At 46.5% G+C, this 14,657-nt stretch overlaps 1 protein-coding gene across 1 annotated transcript; it reads right to left on the minus strand.

Moving 5' to 3' along the window:
- Positions 1-3,843: 3,843 nt before the first annotated feature.
- TXN (thioredoxin) lies at positions 3,844-12,163 on the minus strand. The gene is made up of 5 exons (XM_040580517.1): positions 11,959-12,163; positions 7,060-7,164; positions 6,329-6,388; positions 5,571-5,636; positions 3,844-4,050 (listed from the first exon to the last, which is right to left on the minus strand). Exons 1-5 carry the CDS (start codon positions 11,980-11,982, stop codon positions 3,988-3,990), a joined length of 318 nt encoding a protein of 105 aa, XP_040436451.1. The 5' UTR covers positions 11,983-12,163; the 3' UTR covers positions 3,844-3,987.
- Positions 12,164-14,657: the final 2,494 nt, after the last annotated feature.

The raw sequence follows: 14,657 nt of genomic DNA on the forward strand, positions 1-14,657 counted from the left end.
AGCCCATTCCCAAAGGGCCATACCCCACAGACCCCACACTGGAGCAAGGGAAGAGTGTCAGGAGGGAGGAGCAGCAGAGACAACATGTTATGAATGCACTGCAACCCCCATCCCCCCTTGCTGCTAATGTGTGGAGAAGTAGAAGAGCCAGGAATGTAACTAAGCCTGGGAAGAAGGGAGACACAGGGGAAGGTGTTTATAGATTTATTTCTTATTATCCTACTCTGTTTAATTGCAATACATTAATTTCCCCAAGTTGAGTCTCTTTTGCCTGCAACTGTAATTGCTGTGTGATCTCCCCATCTTTATTTAGCCACAAGCTTTTCTGTAATTTTCTCCCCGTCCTGCTGAGGAGGGTAAGTGTGAAGAGGGGCTTGGTGGGCACCTGGCAGCTAGCCAAAGTCAACACACCAGTCAACCTCTCCCACCCCTCAGCAGGGGTAAGGGGTCAGCACTACAGAGTTAGTTTAGCAAGGATTTCACCAGCTTATTCCTCAAGCCTGTTCCTTGAGTGGCTCGAAGTTGCTTGTCAAAGCATAGCACAGAGCTGCTATGCCACCATTTGTTGGCACTGGTAAAACAACAGTTGTTTTATGTCCTTACTAGATCCAGCTAGTTTTGATGAATGAAGAGTAAAAATTTAAATGTTAGTTATAAATACTCTAAATTGGAATCATTCAAGGGGAGAATCCAAGTCTAACTTCATTCAGGTTAAGGAAAGAATGAAAAGCAGATGGTTAATGGGAACTGAAGTTAGGCTGACTGCTACGAGAGAATACGTCGAAGAGATATACAGGTGACTATGAGAATCCTTGCCCAAGTGCAGGACAGCAGTTTCAGAACACACAGATGGAGTTAAGGAGTGTCACTGTTTCACTGCAATCTAATCACACACAGTTCCCTCGTCCACTCACTGTGACTCCTTGGCCCTCCCCTTCATGATCATTAGTCCTCTCTCATTAAGCCTAGTTATTCTAACCATGTGTTCCAATTGCTGTACTCAAGGAAGTACTTCTCTTCCAGTTGGCCAGCCCACTATAAGAAAGCAAGCTATGTTACAGGCCTGCAGACAGAAATATCTTGCTCTGCTGGTTTGACAGCGAAAGACAGATCCCAACCATTTCACAGCCAAATGAGACTGCAGTCATTACCTGAGGGGGGAACTTCTTCCTGAAGCCCTTACTCCCAAAGAAACCTTTGTATGTTATTTCTTCTCTGCTATGTACATCAAGTTGTTTCCAAACAATGATGTCCACTGGTCATCTACCACCTCCCTCTTGCAGGCATCCTTCCAGGTTACTGGGTCAAAGCAGTCGTTTCTGTTCATGCAAGCAGCAGAGTTCAGCAAGAGTGACTCTGCTGCACTACTGTCTGGCATACTGCAATACTGATCTCAGTCCTTCACAGGAAAAACAAGCAAGCAAAAAAACCCAAAAAGCACACACACAGAGCCCTCCAGGGTTTTCCTTAATAACCTGGGCCACATGGCAGGGCATATAGCCCAAATTTTTAGCAAGGCTACTTGCACCCATTCTATTTCAGGCAAAGCACCTATTTACTATATCTAGGCTTTGTTAACTGCTGAAACCCCAAGTTCTTTCCTGTTGCAAGACTCAGGCCGGTTCCCACCCCAAAATGGTGTTCTCTCCCAGCAGGGGCACTGTTGCTGTAGGAACTAGGACTCCTTGCACTTCAACTAGGTATAATCATTAGGCTTTGCTTTGAATGACCTGTAACGACAACCACCAACTTCACACACTCGGGTTCTCGCATAACTGCACATTTGAAGAGAATACACTTGGTAGTTCCTTTGAAGGGAAAGCTTACCTAACACACAGATCCTCCCTGTATGTTCCTCAAAGAGCCTAGCCTTAAAGAACACTTCCTTCCAAACAAGGCTATGCAAGTTATTTGCAGTCACACTATACCTACATGCCAGCTCTCGGAACAGGAAGGTACTGCAGCACAGGATACCAGAGTCACCGCACTTGAAAGAACTGCTCTGCACCCCTGGTTTCAGCACAAGATCTTGTTAATCCAGCCTTTCTGATCTTTCCCAATCCTATCCTTAATGTATGGTCACTTGTCACCTGGATCTTTCCAGGCTACTGCAGAGTGGCATCTTATTAAGGGAGTAAACAAAGTGCGAAGTCAAACTCGACACCCAAGGAGCATTTCCCATTAACTGCACCTCTCCCTGCTGTAATCAGTAGCAACCTGGTCTGGCCTCACCTCAGGAGAAATACTGTATATTGCAACACATCTTACTAGCTTCATTATTTCTTAAAGATGAAACTGGATGTGTTAGAGCCTCCTACTTAACTTCACTTTCTTGCTCCCAGCTACTACCCAGACAGAATAAGTAGGCCACCCAGAAACTGCTTTTAAAAGCAATGCTTATTGCAGGTGCTGTAATGTTATGGTGCATTCTTGCTCCAGCTTCATTTTATTCTCTTCCCATGAACCTGTCCACAGTACCACTTGGGGTTGTTGTTTCTCACCTGTGTGAACAGTCCTTTAAACATCCTGCTGCACTCCCAGTCAAACAGCTAGAGCTACGCAGAAAACATTTTGCATGTCCTTCTCATTCCATGATTACAAACAAATCAGAGCTTACATCCAAGATCCTTGATGGCTCATCCTCGGCTAAAGGGTGTGGTCACTTCTTGGACAAGAAAAATCTTGTTTCCAATGCAGAACATGCATAGCAAGCTGGCAAAGGCCCCCAATCCTCAAGAGCCAGGAGATTCATGCATGCTGGTGAAATGAGTGTTAGGCTGAGTCACACATGAACTCCCTACCACGAAGACAAGAGGTTTGTTCATTCCACGTCGTCTGCCTATGTAGCAGGAAGTCTTGCTTTTTCATCAGTGATACTCAAGGAGAAGCACAGCTCACCTTCACCACAACCACAGCACTAGGCATAGCTGCTAGCTACAGCCCTGCTTCCTTATTTACAGAGTTCTTATCCCAGGTAAGACCCAAGCCAGCAAGAAAGCCACTTTGATATGGCGGAAAAACAATGCAGTTCTCAGCAACACCAGAAAGAGCAGCTGAATGGCACAGGGGCTGGCACAGGTTAGCATTAGACAACCTTATGTAGGTGTTGAGGACTGCAGAGTCCAGTTTAATGTCCAGCATGTGGAAGTCAGTATGTTCTCAGAATGCAATAGTGCAGTCAAATTAAATGACAAGAACACATAAATTGAAGTACCTTGGGCTTAAGACACTATGTGTTCTGCCTCTTCAGTCACACATTCCAGACTATTGCCTAGGAACAGAGCAGCCCAACTCAGAGACTAAATGTGTTTTGCTACTAATAGAACCAGAAGGCATACCAGTGGCGAGGCAACACTGGAAGGGTAAAAGGGCATCAGCTCCAAGTCCTACCTTACAATTCCATGGTAGGATTGGTATTATGTTCTGTCAAGCCAAGCCTTAGCTTTGAAATCTAAAATGAAGCCTGACAAATTTTGAAAGAATCTTTAGTTAAGAAGAGGTAACAAAAGAAAGAACTTATCCCACCCCATGACTACCCACTTTTCAACAACTAAACTCCCCTTTCTGTATCTCCAAGCCAGACTGCCACTCTTCAGATTATAGCCTGGTCACCACCACCTGAGGAGTCAGAGGGCAGCAGACTTCTCCTAAAGCAACTGTCATTGCTATCCCAGGGAACAAACACAATTTTCCACCCACAGCAATAACACACCAACAGATCAGGTTGCATTTGACAAGCCTTTGTATCTGATCAGTATGCCTTTAACACAGCAAAAACTGACACCTTGGTGACATCACAACATTCCTCACATTTTCATTCAAACACAGGGTAATATCCAAAAGTGAAGAACTTACACTTTATTGTACTCATTTACATAGATCAAGAGGATAGTTTCCACCACTTAACCTAGCTACCTTGTTTAGATCTTTTAAGTAGAAAAGTCACAGGCCAAAGCAATCATGCTTCAGTGTCTCCACAGCTGTAGATTAGACTAGATTTTTAATGGTGTCTTCCAGCTTTTCTTTATTGGCCCCAGAGAACTCCTGCACCTGTAAAGAAATTGATTTTTAGAACTGTTGCATTCTGCATTCAGTGCTTCATAACATTAGTTGCATAGTATTCAGACACATACATCTGTTCAACCCTGCTACAACTAAAATTTTTTCACTCCCAGAACAGGAAGCATTTTGTAGATTTTCACCTGTTCATCTCCCACTCAACCTTTACAGAAACTGGGACAGGAGGCTGTCAAGAATCACTTCCAAACTACCACTGCTGGAGCCTTCTACATGTAAAAGGAACAACTGATCCTGAACCAATGCTGTGTAAGACTCAAATACAGGCTTGAAGACACTCTGGAAGTCAATGCACAGCAGAGGTAGCTCACAGTTACTTTCGAGTTGCATAGGTCCCCTACCAATCAAGTTCTGGAAGGATTGCTCCAAATTACCTGTCCCTGAGCCTGGCTTCTCCTGTGAGAACTATTCTTGTTGCAGCTTACAGAGCAGAAAGAGAAAGACAACATTAATGTTTCAATAACATCAGCTCCAGCACCTACAGTGCTGGACTACACTATGGGCCATGAAATTGCTTGCTTGATAGTCATGTGTCCACAGAACTGCCAAGGTCACTCAAAACAAAAAGCCACACAACAGGGTTAGGCATATCACCTTCACACACTGTCACACCATAACCTTAATTCTTTCCAATTACATTATGAAGCTGTGGAAGCTGACCCTGCAAAAGCTGTCAAAGGTTCACTATTAATCAAGATTCGGTCTCATATTAAACTGAACTGAAGGTCACTCAGCATCTGACACTCAAGGCACAATTCCATTGCCTGCAGCCATGAAACTTCCATTCAGGCATCGTTTCATGGTATAAAAGCCTACCTTCAGCCTTCTCAGCAAACTCAAAAGCCTGAGAGAACACATTTTATCAATTCTTAGCAATTCAGCAATTCTTTAGTTCAGGCAGAAAGCAATTCACAACTACCCTGCACAGGTAGGCTGCACGGTATGCTGCCAGAGCACGGTCTGCATGCCATCTCATTGACCTCTTGGCAGAGCAGGCACAATGTCTGTTGAATCCTCTGACAGGTACAGGACCTCCACTTCACAGGTTATGCAGCCTCTGTGTAAAAGCATCCAAGCAGCTGTTGCAGCCATGTGTATATACAACCATGTTAGAGACTTCTGTTTGGGTGAGATTCCATAGGCACATACAGTCATGTCTCTGCTTGAATGTGAGCTGCATCCAGACAACAAATACTAAACAAGATCAGCAAAAAGCAGGGTGCTAGGCAGACATCTAACCCCACTAACCTCACAAAGCTCTGCCTGTAAGACTGACCTGTAACACTAATTCAGTTCACCATCAGTGAACAACAACTTCATCAGTTAACTGCTGGTCCACATTACATTTGCTGCAGCACCAAGATGAACTCGCTCTCAGGAGTGTCTTAATGCCAGGGGTGCCCCAGATAAGTTATCAACAGAAAGCAGGCTACACGTTCCCCGTCTTCAAGTGTTTAGCTTGCCTGCTCCAGCTCCAAAAGAACAGAGCCTACCTTCTTCCCACTCTTGTAGAACTGGAACGTCGGCATGCACTTCACATCACAGTGTGCAGCAACGTCCTGGAAGAGACAGAAAACAATCTTCAGCTGTGCATGTCTGAAGGATGCTGCATTTGGAACTCACTAAGTTGCCTTTTGTTTAGGTGATAGGGCAAAGCTGATCCTGCTCAAATTGAAGCAAGAGCACTTCTGGTAGTCCAGCACTAGCAAGAACAGCTTGACTTCTGAATCAAAACAGACAGGACTCTTTGTAAGGCTCAGAGCCCTATGGCAACTCTTGTGTTTCAACCTGACATTGCTCAAGTACCTATGTGACGCTGCTGAACTGCTGTACAGCAGACGTTTTATTGCACTTAATGCAAGACATGAAAGGGGAAACAGTGCCGAGAGCAGTGGAGAGACCAGACTAACCAGCAGACAGTTGCGAGCCACTAGTTTTAGGGAAGATTGCATCAAAGCAGCTTAAGGCCTTAGACTAACCCTTCCTCCCAAAGTAGAGGGTCAGTTTTCCCAAATTATCTAACACATGCCATAAGGCTTCAAGCATGCAAATAACCAAGACAGCTTGTTCTATTCAGGTGTCCCCTAGAAAAAAATAATTCATTCCAGTGTAAGTGCTAAACCCCTCTGCTTCTCAAAGCTGAAGTAATCTCTTTTTGTTTCAGTATGTGCAAGGACATTAAAAAAAAAATACATTGTCATTTGTGTGAAACTCATTAGCTTCCCTCTCTCAGCATCCCCCTGGACCATACCTGGGCATCGTCCACATCAATTTCAATGAACACCACATCACTATACTTGTCAGACAAACTCTAGAATAAAACAAGAAACTATGCAGTTAGTGTTCCAGGAAAGCTTTCTTTTAAGACACATTCATATAAGTTATAAAGCTGGTGCCGCTTACCCACTGTGAAACTTGCCTGCTTAAAGCAGCTGTTTTACTGACCAGTGCAAAATTTTTTTTTTTTGTTCAGTACCTGGAAGTCTCTTCAAACTTGTTCAAACATACTCCCCACAGAGAAGACTTAAATATCCAAAGACATAGGTAAAAGGTCTTGTCTTACAGCCTTCAGCTGATCACCAAACAATGCTACAGCCTCTCTCATATTTTACTAGATTATATTGCCACCTCAACACAGCTAGAGTGATTACAGTAACTGTGTACAGAAGGATAAACATTGTTTCCATTCTATATCCCACCCCTTAAGGCAATGCAACTGTTACATCCCTATAGACCTGAGATACATGTAAGCATTAGGACAGTAGAAGTTAAACCACCTTGGAGCTCCAAGCTATATTAAAGGCTAGTATATTAAACTTGACAGTTTCAAAGTAGGTACTTCCGTGACTTCTCCCTTTTCCAGAAAATGCTGGCAATCACATGTGGCAAAAAGAAGTTTCCTCCATGTTACTGTCAAGCAGCACAAAAAATGTTTCTATGCACTCCAATACAGTTACCAATAAAAACAGAAAGGCTACTTACATGGAAAAAGGGCTTGATCATTTTGCATGGTCCACACCATGTGGCTGAGAAATCAACTACTATAAGCTTGTCACCAGCAGATTTCAGTTCTTCCTCAAACTGAACCTATAAGAAAAAGAACATATTGATGCTTTTCCCCCTCCTTTCCAAAATGGTTTAGACTAATCACAAAGCTAGCTTGCTCTCAGCCTTGACACTAACCATTTTGGTAGCTCTCTTTAAACACTTTGCTTAACTGGGGTATTTGTACCATCATGCAAGTGCTTCAGTATGAACTGTTTTCATCAGTGCTAGATCAGCCAGTGTCTTATGACTCTTCAGTTAGGAAAGACCACAATGCTCTGTCACCGCAACTCACTGAATTGTGGAAACAAACTAGAAATTAATCTAGCCTACAATCTTCAACTCTGCCAACTGTTTAGTGTTACCCCCTGAATGTGATCCTAATGGTTTTCAATAATCCATTTTCTCATTTCTCTCTTAGCAGGAAGACTGCCATTTTCTTCTGGGACAGACCTTCCTCTGTAGGATTTGAAAAGGACACAAACCTTTGTAACACTCCCCCATTTTGATGCTTTTTCCAATCAATGTCTAACATCAAAATGATGTTGTATTGTTTACTCTGCAGCATGTTTCCTAAAGCAACGTCACAGGATAGTTATTTTACTTATTTTGCCCAGTGAACCCACATGGAACATCACCAGCCAAAGCAATGCTACACATCTAACACCCAATATTTATTTAAAGCTTTGAGTCTATCTGTTGCACTTTGTCACACCAATCTTTTTTACACAATGTTCTTTGTAATTTAGAGGTCCTTACATGCCATTAACCATGTTTTCTGGTCCAACAGTGAATGTTTTAGCAGAACTGAAAGACAATAAAAGCAATAAATACTTGCAAGCTAGCAAAAGACAAACAAGTTTCTTGGGCAGAAGCAGAAAATGCTAATCAGCTACTTCCTGACAGTGTCTTTTCCAAAGCAAGTACAAGCTACTTCAACATTCAACTTTGTCCTCATGGCAATGCAAGCTTCAGGGAAGCTGTAAATACAAACTTAATTTCAGATTATGCATATAAAAAGTAGCTGCTTTACTCCTCCCAGCTTCACAGACCAGAGCATTAGAAGCTAACTGAAAGCAACATGGTTACGGCCACATGTACGCTGTGTCATTAGTTTTGTAGGGCAGGAGTTAACTAATGCCAGCTTCTGCAATATTTATATATATACATATATTAGTATATATATAAACCTTTAAGTCTTTATAGCTTCCTGTAACTTCAAAACCACCAAGTCTCCCTGTTAGTAAGACAATGTAGCTATCTTCAGAAGCTCAGCCTCCAGATGATTAGCTCTTCCATGCTTGCACCTTGGATATTCACATAGACTACTCTGCTGTAAGATCAGTAGCTAACACTCCACATCAACTACTCTGTCTGAAAGAGATGGGAACAGTAAGTTTTCCTGTCTCCCCACATTCCCCCAACTCCTGTGCTGACATAGTATGCATTCCCGGGTCCCAGTCCCTGAAGTACTCCTTTTCCACTGAAGTTCCATGTCCCTGTACACAGCAACCCACATTAGATGCTCACACTACAAGTTCCTCAGTCAAGCCTCGCTCCTCCCCACCTTCACATCCTACAGCTTGTTTTCTGGTATGGCTGCTCACATGTCTGCTCTGTAACATCACCAGCTCTTTATCAATTCCACTTGCTGCATCTGCCAGTGAGACCATCCTCTTCTTACCCTAAAGTCTTCTGTGCAGCTGCATAATTACCATATTCTGCAAAAGAAAGTTCAGCCTTGGGATGTGTGTGTCATATGGCAAAACCCCTCAGGTTTGCTGTTCCACAGAATGAGGAGTAAGTGGGAGGACATGATACCTACAGTTGTTTATGCATCATACATCACTGGAGACCTGGTCCTGACTACAATCAGGTGCTACCTTGCAAGTCATCTCTAGTATCAGCTAAAATTTCTGTGGGAGATTGAGAAGAAATAGAGGGTCCAAAGATGCTTACTATTGCAAGTTAAGAAATACTGAACCAGGGGGTAAGTCCTGAAAGTTTTCCCAGATAACTTAATTTCCCTGGAGTAACGAAGACAGTAGTGGAGGCAAAACAAGCTACCTGACCTGTCCGATCAACTTCCATAGTTGACTTGTGTTAACTGTCAAGTGACAAGTTTTCTTATAAAAAACAAACATCTTTCTTAACAGAAGGGGAACGTCCCACTGCAAGACCATTTGGCCACACTATTAGAAGATCTTACAGCTTTGCTAACCAGTATTTTCTTCAGGTAGCACCTTATTGGGGAACACTTCTTACCAGTTAGCTGGTTGGTTTTTTTAAGATTTAACTACAACCCCTCTGAGCATAGACATTTTGCTTGTATTGGCCTCCAACAGAAAAGTGCACACCAAATGCAACAAACACATTGGTAGCGGGCCTCTGTTTCCAAGGGCCAAGTAAGAGAAAAGGCTCTAGTAATGAAAGATGTCTACTGCTCTCAGCAACAAGTAAAATGGCTTTAATCAAATCTGCCAGATGGTGTGGACCTTAGTTGTAAACATGATTTCCAACACATATCAAGTCACCCTTGAACCTTTGATTAACCCAATCAGGTGATTTCTAATCATTACTACATAGTTTAGTAGTCTGAGAGTTTTTAAATACAGAAGCCAGCATAAACAGACTGCAGGTCTAACTGCCTGAACTCTCTAGCAGACACCACTTCTAAAACTATCACCTGCATCCCAAGTTGCAATTTTACAGTATTTGCTTTGACTCAAATAACAGAGGCAGCTAGTGTGAAGAGGAAAACTTTGACAACACTAGCTTTTTAATAGCTCATATACCCCATTAACTTCTGCTATAAAAGGCATTATGTCCCATACTCAAACCCTGTTACAAGTTACATGAGTCACCCATCTCAAGACTACAAACTTAAACCAGCTCAAGTATTGCTCCTTCTGTCTACCAGCAGGGGCTTGAGAGGGACCAGTAAAGCACCCTGAAAGCAGCCACTCTTCAGAAGCTAGTCAAGTTTCTGAACAGGTGTGCTAGGAAATGGGCCACATTTAGCTAGCTGCCGTGTTCACACTGCCCTACAGTTGTCACTCACAGAATCTTCTGCAGGTAGTGGAGGAAGAGGTCTTCCTCTTTCTATCAGATAAGAATACAAACCCACTTTGCTGAAAACCAGAACTAATCCAGAAATCCCAGTTGCACTGTACTTGAATACTCTGGATGTTGCTGATGTTAAAATCTTGTTGTCAGCATGATTGTTGTCTCTCCATGGATGAGCAACAAAACCATGCTTTAACCGTGGCAGACTATTAATCAGTGCTCATAGCTGGGAGGACAGTGGAAGTCTGACCACGTAAGTTAGAGCAGGCTTCTCCTCCAAAGCCAGGTTTATTGACTCTCCATTTTTAAGCTGTTCCAGCCTATATCAGAAATCTCACACCTTAACTCAAAAAGTTCACCCCTTCTGTCACTCCCTAAGAAGAGAAAGGGGAAAAGGAAGAGATGCAGACTGGAATAAGAATTTCAGGTGAACTCACACACTGTGCCATCTCCAGGACCTGAATGATAAGGCAAAAATTTTGTTCATCTTAACTTTAAGGAGCTCTCTGTATTCACAGGTATTTAAGCTGCGGTCGTAAGAATTAGTATACTCGTGTATCTGATGTTAACACCATAGCAGTCTAACGGGGGAAGTCTGCCATGCTTTTTCACTTACACAGCAGACTGCAGAAGAGCATAGCCTAGAAGACAGAGTTGGATGCCACAGAGCATTACTTACAAACCCCTCACAATCAGATTAATCTGGCAGTTCAAGGGAATTTCAAGTTCAAAACTTAAAAGACTAACTTTACAGCTAACAAGTACTCTATTGTTGTCTACAACTGCATCAGCTGCTGTGCACAAGACCATGCACTATTTCACCACCAGCAGCGTATTCTCCATGTGTTGGCTTAAGTTTTATTACTATTCTGTATCTCAAAGCCACAGATGTGTTTGTATTCATAGAGCCATCCAAACAATGAGGTGCTGCAATAGTGTACTGAGCAAGTCAGCACATAACGAGGGAAATGCTTCTTATGCCAGCAACTCCGGTTATTTAAGTACAGGAATAGGCTCTAGTAATTCCTTTCAAAGTCAGCAAAGCTGTATTCATGTTTTCCATGAATGCCTATCCAGAAACACACCACAACTTAGGCCAATCTCTGCTAAGAAAATTGCCTAACCCCCTTCACACTGAGAGCACCTAAGGCAAGCTGGGACTTCCACACGAGGGTACCGTGGTGCAGTGTTACCAGCCTGAGAAACAAACCATGACATTTTCTTAAGATTTTAAGTGGAGACGAGCAACAATGCGTCGTGCTATGCAGTCACATCATCTCCCTGCTCATTCCGGCTATCTGAAGCGTTAGGCCGTACAGTTATTTGTTCCCTCCCTCCGGTCTAGGCGACTCCTCCGTTCCGTTTCCCCGTTCCCACTCGCAGCGGCTGGCGGGCTGCGGCCCGGGCAAGCCCGGGACACTGACGGCGACCCCCGTGGGGCTCTCACCCGCCCGCCTCCGCCGGCCAAGCCCCACCGGGCTGCGCGGCGGCCCAAGGCGAGGCACCTGTTCGCCTGGGCCTCCCCAGCGGCCGGCCCAGCAGACCCGCCCCCTCCCCCCGCGCCGCGGAGGGAACGCTCCGCTCGCCGCCCGGCCCGCTCCCTGGGCGGAAGGACGAGGCCGCGCCGCCCGGGGACAGCGGCCGCCACGCCCAAGGCGAGGGCAGAAGCGCGCTGCCCCCCGCGGCCCCCGGCGGAGGAGGCCGCCGGCAGGGCGGGGGTACGGCCGGTCCGCGCGGCGCCAGCGGCCGCCACGCGCCTAACGGACTCACCAGGCTGCCCACGGTCTTCACCATGGCGACGGCTCGGAGCTGGGGAGGAGGGTCGGCGGGGCGACGGCTCGGGGTCGGCGGCGAAACGGCAAGAAGGCGGCCAAGGCCCTTGTCCCTGCGCCGCTCTTGCTCTGCTCTGCTGCGCTCCGCTCGCGCTGCCCTCCGCCCCTTCCAGCCGCCTCAGCGCCCTCCCGCCACCGCCCCGGCGCCCCCCTTATATGCCCGCCGCCGCGCCGCGCCGCGCTGCGCATGCGCCTGCCGCGCCTTCCCCGCCCCATGGCGCGGGGCTCGAATTCCCCCGGGCGCGGGCGACGCCACGGCGCGCGCGGCAGGGGGGGTGGCGGGCGCGCGGGCTGCGCCGGGGCGCACGGCGGGGGCGGCGGGCCGGTGAGCGGCGGGGCGGGGCGGGCAGGCCGTGGCCGCAGGCCCCTCCCCCCCCGCACAGCTCCCGCCGCCCCGCCCCCCGACCCCGCCCGGCCGGCCGAGCACGCGAGGAAGGCGCGCCTTGCGTCCCTGCCGGCAGCCGGGGAGAAGCAGCAGCGAACCGCCTGTGGACGCCGGAAAAAGTGCTGTGTAACGATGAGCAGGAAGTGTGTCGGAGGCGCCGTCCCCCGGGCTCCCACGGGTCCCCGCCTCCTCCTCCTCCTCCTCCTTCCCCGCCGCAGAGCCGGGCTCTGACGTGGCAGCCGGAGCGCGGGGCGCTGCCCGCGGCGCCCAGGCAGCAGGGCTGTTGCAAAGCTAAAAGGCAGGGAAGGGCCATGTTGGAGGAATACAGCGCGGGAGGGCTTCTGCCTTTTTTTTCCTTCCTTCCCCCCAGTCTACAAAAAAACAACAAAAAAAACCCCAAAAAAACAAACCACCACAAAAAAACCCACAACCCCCCCCCTCCCAAAAAAAAAAAAAAAAAAACCAACAAAAAGGCGCGGGATAGGGCAGGAGAGCAGCTCTGCCTCTCTGTGCTTTGCAGGCTTTGCAGCACAGCAGTGCTCGCCCACACGAGCGGTGCTTGCCGGGTGGCAAACACTGAAGTCAGTGCAGATGACTAGAGACACCGTGACCATCTGGTGTGGCTCACCTCTTGCAGGAAGTCAGCCAGGATCAGAAACAGCCCTTAAGAAACACACTCTTTCAGCCTTCCCAGCTGAAGGGACTGTCACAGAACGTTAAATTTCCACTTACCTCATTTATTTCTCCCTGTTTTGGAGAAGTCCTTTGTTCTACTGGCGGCACCAGCGTGCAAGAGTGCAAAATGGGGTGGTCACAGCCCTCCTTTCCTATTGTTGGGGTGGTAAGATTTCATTTTGGGGTATGGGGTTACTGACTCCAGCTCCCACTACACGGGACACAGGAAAGGTGATGTTAGGTTTTGGAATACTTGGTGCTGGGTATGTCCTGAATGAAGCATTCCTGCAGGCTTTCACAGCCAGGCTACCAGCCTGTGGAAGGTTTGCTCTGTGATGTAGCTGAGCAGAGAGGATGGGAAGACTAGTGGACATCTTGGATAAAAAGATGTTTCTTCATTAAAAAAGAAAGAAAAAGAGCAAATAAAAGATAGTTTGGCTTGGGTACAGGTACCGATCTATCCCAACAGGATGTACCTTGATTCGTTGCTTTGCTTTGTGGTAGACACTGAAAAAATGGTAACATCCCTCACAAGCCTCAACGGTTGCCCCATGAGATTTGTGCTGGACATCTCATACATTGGAAATTTGTGAGGAGAATATGTCAGGTTTTATTTTGGAAGTTTATTAAAGCGTGTGGCTTACTACAGCAGCAGAACCACAACAACCACTAGGCTCTTTTCCGACTCTGCAGTGCCATCCCCTTTGCTCTTCCTCCTGCTTGTGGGTGCAACTTTTGTGTGTGCCATCATGGGTCACCTCCCACCTAGTCCTTTCTAGACCTGGTTTTACCTACCTGAAGCACTTTGGGTCCTGCTCTCCATGCTCCTTCCCCTGCCTATCCCATGCCATGAGCATCCCCTTTTTCCTTTGATGGCAATACCAGAGGACCTAGGAAGTCTGTGAGTAAGAAGCAACACCATGAGAGCTTGGTAGCTCCTGCTGGGTTTTGTTTTTTCTTCCAGCTGGTCCCCATTGCTCCTGTTGTCTGTGTGCCCCTGTGGCAGACAGAGGCGGGCAGCTTGGTGCATGTGCCTGGTGCTGCTTTGAGGGAGGCGCGGCTGACTCAGAAGAGGAAAAGCAGGAAACCCTTATTAGCTAAGGCACCTTGCTTTGAAACCTGCTGCCAGGCAGGATGAAACGATAAGAGAAACCCAGACTACTTTCAGAACCCAGCTCCCAAGCACCCCAGCTCAGCTCAGCATCTCCCAGCTCTCACTAAACCTAGTGCGAACAGTAGGAAACAGCTCACCTAGATAACAGATAGTAAATTCCTTCGTGCTGCTTCCTATAAGTGAGCATGGATGGATAAATTCTATGAACTAGAAGGAGAGGTGCCTGCATGCCCCCTGTCCTCAGAATCCGTCTACAACCATTTGCTTCCTGGTGTGCTTACAGTCAGGTACAAGCTTAGGCATGTGGCAGTTTGAAGTCTGAAAAGTTGCTGTGCGATTGTTGTATGAATGCCTAAAATAACTGGACAGTAATATAATCTATGTGATCTGCACTTGATCCTTAGAGTGTACTACTTACTGTCACGACAGAACATAGTAGAAATCACAGAGGGGAGTTGGGTCC

The sequence above is a fragment of the Falco naumanni genome, chromosome Z (assembly GCF_017639655.2).
Source record: "Falco naumanni isolate bFalNau1 chromosome Z, bFalNau1.pat, whole genome shotgun sequence".
Classification (NCBI taxonomy): Eukaryota; Metazoa; Chordata; class Aves; order Falconiformes; family Falconidae; genus Falco; species Falco naumanni.

Bases quoted from the DNA above. Each gene is read 5' to 3' on its own strand.
- TXN (XM_040580517.1), bottom strand. From the start codon at position 11,982: ATGGTGAAGACCGTGGGCAGCCTG. The intron at 6,389-7,059 runs GTAAGTAGCCTT...GTTTTATTCTAG, and splicing joins TGATCAAGCCCTTTTTCCAT to AGTTTGTCTGACAAGTATAG. The intron at 5,637-6,328 runs GTATGGTCCAGG...TGTCTCTTCCAG, and splicing joins TTGATGTGGACGATGCCCAG to GACGTTGCTGCACACTGTGA.